This window comes from Ceratotherium simum, chromosome 22, assembly GCF_057802395.1.
Source record: "Ceratotherium simum simum isolate JZ-2026a chromosome 22, ASM5780239v1, whole genome shotgun sequence".
In the NCBI taxonomy this organism is placed as follows: domain Eukaryota; kingdom Metazoa; phylum Chordata; class Mammalia; order Perissodactyla; family Rhinocerotidae; genus Ceratotherium; species Ceratotherium simum.
In genome coordinates, this window is record NC_141921.1 from 15,271,400 (window position 1) to 15,277,399 (window position 6,000).

The 6,000-nt window shown below is 44.8% G+C and overlaps 1 protein-coding gene across 3 annotated transcripts in view; it reads right to left on the reverse strand.

The window, feature by feature from the left end:
* Window positions 1-5,773, reverse strand: part of KDM4A (lysine demethylase 4A) — a 43,341-nt gene extending 37,568 nt beyond the window's left edge. Inside the window, exons 1-3 of one of the 3 annotated variants that reach the window (XM_004441977.2) lie at window positions 5,669-5,773; window positions 3,200-3,375; window positions 2,059-2,234 (exon numbers count right to left, since the gene is read on the reverse strand). In XM_004441977.2, the coding sequence (XP_004442034.1) occupies window positions 2,059-2,234; window positions 3,200-3,337 (314 nt within the window). In that variant the 5' untranslated portion in view covers window positions 3,338-3,375; window positions 5,669-5,773. Of the gene's footprint in view, window positions 1-2,058; window positions 2,235-3,199; window positions 3,376-5,373; window positions 5,463-5,637 lie in introns of those variants that run through there. The other 2 variants (XM_087446097.1, XM_087446096.1) reach the window with 2 other exon arrangements.
* Window positions 5,774-6,000: the final 227 nt, after the last annotated feature.

The window sequence follows — 6,000 nt, forward strand, 5'->3', positions numbered from 1 at the left end:
CTCAAGAAAAAAAAAAAAAAGGAAAGAAAAGCTGAGGCCCTGGAATAGCATTCACTTCCCTGCACTAGTGTCAAGGAAGGAGCAACAGGAGGACTCATCTGTATTGTCACTGCTCCATTCCCAGCACCCTATGCAGTGGGCAACACTCAACAAATAATCGTGCCTAAAAATATATTCTTAAAAATATAAACATACATTTTTGTACATCAAACGTTCTATTTAGGGCAATATATACATATATATATGTATATACATATATATACACACACGCATATACTATATCTATCATATCTATATATAAAGCCATTAAAAACACCTATACTCTTTAGCTCAATAATCACATACAGAGAACTTACTCCAAAAAAAAGAAAAACTTTAAAAAAATTCAAACCACTTAAAAATTATTAGGCAGCAATTTAAAAAGAGTAATGTGTATAGGTATTTGAAAACATATATTAAGCGGAAAAACTAATGGATACCTGTAAGTAAAATGGCAAAGAATATTATGAATGGATAAAGAGTGGAAGCAAAGACCAAAATGAAATTGTGTGGAGATAATAGGATGAGTAAAAAAATCTTACTTTAAATACTGCCTTACATTTTAATGTCAACTTAATGAATAATATAGTTTAGAACTCTCGAGTTCCCCTTGAAAGATAAATATAACACTTCTACCTCCAACTGGTCTGCTTTATAAATTTAGATTTTTACCTACTGAGTTTTCTTAAAGCTGGTGACCATGCAGACAGAAACCAAGCGTAAGAATTTGTTGTATTTCAGATGAAAGGCTAAGACATATGACTGGTTAATTTAAAAGGAAATGAAGTACCCTGAAAAAAGAAAAGGCCTACCATCTGCTGACAAGAAGAGAAGGTGACGCAGGAGGCTGAGGCCCCTGGTGGAACCCCATGTGAAACAGCAAGCAGGTGTAGTTGGCCCAGTGCATAGCTAGAAACCAGACATAAAAGCCGACACAGCCTTTCAGCTGCAGAGCAAGCCACACTTCTTCAACACGCTTTTACATAAATTCTCTCATCAGGCAGCAGGTTGGCCAGCAATATAGATGTTTTAACAGCTGTCGATAAAACTGGAAAACTACATTTAGAATTGTGATAAGTCAAAGGAAAAGAAGGCAAAGCATAGAAATAAAGAGTGAGATCTGACGTGAGAGCGAGAGATGATAAAGTGCATGAAGTCACGCCCCCAAAAGTGAAGAATGACAAGCTCAAGATCCAGCTCCGGGCTCATTCACAGGGAAGACACAACACGTCTGACTGGCTGAAATCAAGATGTGTGTAGATCAAAACGGCTCAGAAAAAACAGCAAGGGAAAAGGGAGGAATCCCTTGTGGAAACTCAGAATTAAGGAGTAACATGGCAAGGGAGAAGATCCAAGGAAGAGGATTAAGAAGGAGCAGTCAGAGCCGATGAGGGAAACATGAAATTCACGCTCTGTAAACCTGAAGTCAAATGAGAGCTGAGTATTAAAAACAGCAGAGAAAGACAACTGAAAACAGCAGGCCTAAACAAAAGACGCTTCTAACAGAGACAAGCAGGTACAGATGAGGAAGAATGGAGTGATAGAGAACAGCAACCAACTTGGTAGTTTATCCACACTTTGTTAATGTCAAAAAGGAAATGAGATAGCAGCTTGATGGGTAGTGAGGAGTCTGAGGATGATTAAAGACAGAAGGAAGAGATTAATGTAAACTGCTAAGGCCACTTTCTGAGAAGCAAGTGGTATCAATACATCTGGCAAAAGCTCCTTTTGAACCAACTCCAACCTTCTCCTTTGCAACTTATCAGAGTCAGAAAATGATTCTACTTTTGATGGAAAAACAATGGGATTACTTTACGTAAGAATATGGACAAATTTAGACTGTGACACAGTACTGAGAGGAGGGGACATGAAAATAGAAAGGTCAGAAAGGGAGACAGAAGATAGAGGTGGGAAACTGTTCTTCAGTAGGACAGTGTGGTTTTGGAGACAGCTGTGAGGACGAGACGTTAGGTACTAGATGCTGTGACAGGTAAAAGGAAGAAACGTGTTTCCACTCACTTATCACTGTTGGCTATCTTGCGGAACTCTCGAACAGTCATGGCTTTCTTCTGTATGTTGTACTGAGTAAAGAGGCCAGACTGCCCAGTCACCAGCTGTTGGATGGGAGCAGGAATGACCAGATCATCAATATCATCATAGGACGCTCGTGGCTTCCACTCCTTTGGAGGAACAACCTGTAGGAAACACAAGAAACAAAGAGACAGATCAGAAACCTGGCAAGCCGGGCAGCGTGCAGAAGCGTGTAGGCTGCTATCCAACCTCACAGTCAATTTTACCCAAGTTACTTGATTGAACCACGTTCACCCAGACTCAGCAAGTCACAGTGATCCAGTTCTGCCACCAACTAGCTGCCTAGTTGCAATGACCTCAGGTGAGTAAGACTTGTTCTCAGCCTCGTATCTTATGTGGGCATCAAGAGAAGAGGCTGAAGAGATGATTCTCTCGCAATCTAACAGAAAGTCCACGTGGGAAGCCAAATTACTATCAGAGTGCTGGCTGAGACTGAAAGGAAAACAAGAGAAGCTGGATGGCATAAGCACTTGGTCACAGATGAAAATACTAAAGCCGGGCAGGCCCGGTGGCGGAGCGGTTAAGTGCGCGCGCTCTGCTTCCGTGGCTCAGGGTTCGCAGGTTCGGATCCTGGGAGCGCACTGACGCTCTGCTTGTCAGGCCATGCTGCGGCGGCGTCCCATATAAAGTAGAGGAAGATGGGCACGGATGTTAGCCCAGGGCCAGTCTTCCTCAGCAAAAAGAAAAATAAGAAAATAAAAAGAGAATAAAATCACAACTCTTGTACAAATAGTAAAAAAAAAAATCAACATGTGTAAAAGATTTAAAAAACAAAACAAAACACTACAGCCTCCATCCCCACCACGAGGATGGAAGCACCACAGCAGCTGACCCTGAGACACTGGCTCTTCACCTTCCTTTTCAAGATCCCAAGCAGTTCTCCTCCCACCTAAAAGAGAGATGCTTCAGATGTTAACGAAAGGAATTAACTTGCAAATAGGACAGCATACACTTAACTGATCACCCTGCCTGGCTTTCAGTAAGGTTCAGTGCTTCCACCCTTCATTTAGGAAAAGTCTTACTGCTACCCTCTGTCACAACAGCCCTGCTGAATGGTCCCACCCCTCACCTTGGCAAGCCCAGCCCGATGAGCTCCTTGAGATTCAATGTAGGCAATGTATCGGCTGAAATTCCGGAACTCCTCCATGGTTGGATAAAAAGTCATTATTCGAGCACTAGGATTCAGGGTTTCAGATTCAGAAGCCATTTTCCCTCTTTTTTGAGGTCACTTGGTCAGAGAGCAATCTGAAGAAACACAGTAAGAACATAAAATTATATAAAATGTAACTAAAGCTAAATGCTGGGAATGTCAGTGCTGAAAATAGTAGATGATGTAGAAGTTCTGAAGAAGCATTAAATCCTCATACCTGGAATCTGCCTCTAGATAAGTTATTTAGATGAACAAGAAATACAGATAGGAAAGGCTCTGTTCAAAAGAACCTGATGTACCAAAATTTCATGTATTCATATCTCATTTAATTGGAGACACTGTTTCAGCTAACAAAGGGAAACTAATTATTTAGTTGTTGGCCCTATCTAACAATACAGCTGCCCTGCCCATATTTTACCCTTATCTTTTCAAGTTGCTCCCTTATTCACACCTTGCTAATTGCTTCTCAGAGTATTAAACATAATATACTACAACCAGATTTTAAAAAGCAACCTACGGACTCCCTTCTAGGGCACAGCTTTAAAACAGGATTCTAGACTCCTAAGAAAAGTTACTTGGCTACAAAATCACACAGTTTAAGGGTTAATAAGTACTCTGATATTAGTAGCATGAGCCATGATTTTAAAACCCTCAAGCGAAATTGTTCTCACGGCTAAACCAAAAGGCAGTCTCAGCAGTACCTCATGAAGTCAAGCTACAGACTAATTCAATGGCACTGTACCCAGAACTCCAAGGACAAAACTGAAACAGGCAATAAACTGGCAATCCAGGGCAAACTTTCTGACTGACTGGAGAGGGTAAAGTATAAACACTTTGTTTTTAGAAGAGGCCTTCAGCTAAATGGGTGCATCCCCATTGTCTGGTAACACAATAGACTATTTCAACTGAATAAGAACCAAGCATACCAGCTAAAAGGAGCCAGTTTAGAAGCAAAAACCGTATGTCCTTTCCTCTACTGAACTCCCCCAATCTGGGCCCCAAAGCCAGGCCAGTTCACCTCCAAGAGTCCCCTTGAGAGCTGGAGAGCTCAGAAAAGAGAAAACTGCCTCCAACCTACCAGCAATCTAGTAGCAGACTGGGAAGACAGCATGGAGCAAAACTGTGTAAGGTAGGAAAGAAAACAGCACCACTATCCGCATCTCTCAGGCTTCCACTTCACCGAAAATAGCGTGTTCCTGGCCACACGCTTTTCATGCACCTTGCCAAAACTTTGCATGGCAGGTATACTGTTATCTCTGCTTTACATACCAGGAAATTTGCCCACAGTCGTGTAATGCACTACTAGTGCTCCTTCCATTACACTACGCTGCCGACATCATAATCTCCACCTAGACTAAATCCTTTGGAAGGGCAGACTCAAGCGTGAGGGAATTGGAAGCTTATTCAATTTTGAGTACCCTCTTTTTTAAAAAAAAGAATACAAAATATCTTACTTTTCTAAATTTTACAAAAACATATAATCAGATGAACACAGTGGGAGTGTTCACCTGGGCCTTGGAAGCCCCTAATTGGGCTTCATTCGCCTCTGGCCTTATTCATTTTTGTATGCCTAGAACCTAGAACAATGCCTGGCACAAAGTAGGCACTCAGTAACTGGTGAGTAACTGATTTCCTCGTCCTCACCTCGGTTGCTCATTCCCTTTCTTCAACCCTAGGATTCCCTTCCCCCAATCTACTCCCTGGGGAAACCTCCTGTTCCCAGACACCTTCCTTCCCCCATCCAGCAACAAAGCCTAGTGGTTTAAGAGCACGGGCTCCGGAGTCAAAACAACTCTGAATACATACCCGGTCTCTGCCATTTATTAGCTGTGTGACCTTGGCTGTGTGAATTGCCCGAGTCTCAGTTTCCCCACCTGTGATATGGGGATCCCGACCTCCCTGCCCTGCAGGGTTGCTGTGATTAACTCAGATGATGCAAGCGAAACGCTAAGCACTAGGCCCGGTGCTTAACCACTCAATAAAGGTAGCTATTGCTAACAGCCCCTTCGAGCTCCCACCCCCGCCCCTCGCAGCCGCTCCCGCGGGTATCGCTCCCAAGGTAGCCCCCCACTCCCAAGGCCCCCAAACCTCACCGCAGACACACCGGGCTCCTCCCGGCCCCGCCGCCTAGGCGAGTGGGTCCCGGCCGCAGGAAGAAGAAAATAAGGTCCAGTACACCCGCCCCCCTTCCCGACGTCCATTGGCCATAAGAGATTGGAAAGGACCAATGTCAGGACCCATTTTAGAACCTCCTGCTCCCGTTGGCTGAGGGCCATGCCTATCACTCACGCCGAAGGCTCCTCCCATCTGCCCCTCCCCCACCGGAGCTCACGGTCACGGCCATAGCAGCAACAAACCTAAAGGATTCCAAAACTCTATGGTTCTCACCTAAACCGCACCGCCCCGGCAAGGCTAAGGCCCGGCTGCTGCTGCCGCCACTAGCCGATCCTACTGCTTTTCCACCCGGCTAAGGGCGAAGCCCCGCCTCCTCGCAAGTCGGCCTCTGCGCAGCCGCACAGCGCCCACAGACTCAACCAATCCGAGGGCCGCTATCAGCCTCCAACAGCCAATGAGCACGCGCTAAAACCGCCCCGAAGTCCGGGCACATCAATCTTCTCAGCCTATGAGCGCCGGCTCGGGCTGTTGCCAGGAGGAAATGCTGTACCACTCGGGACCGCGGCCACTGAGCATCTCGGCTGAATCACGGAAGTGGCCAATCA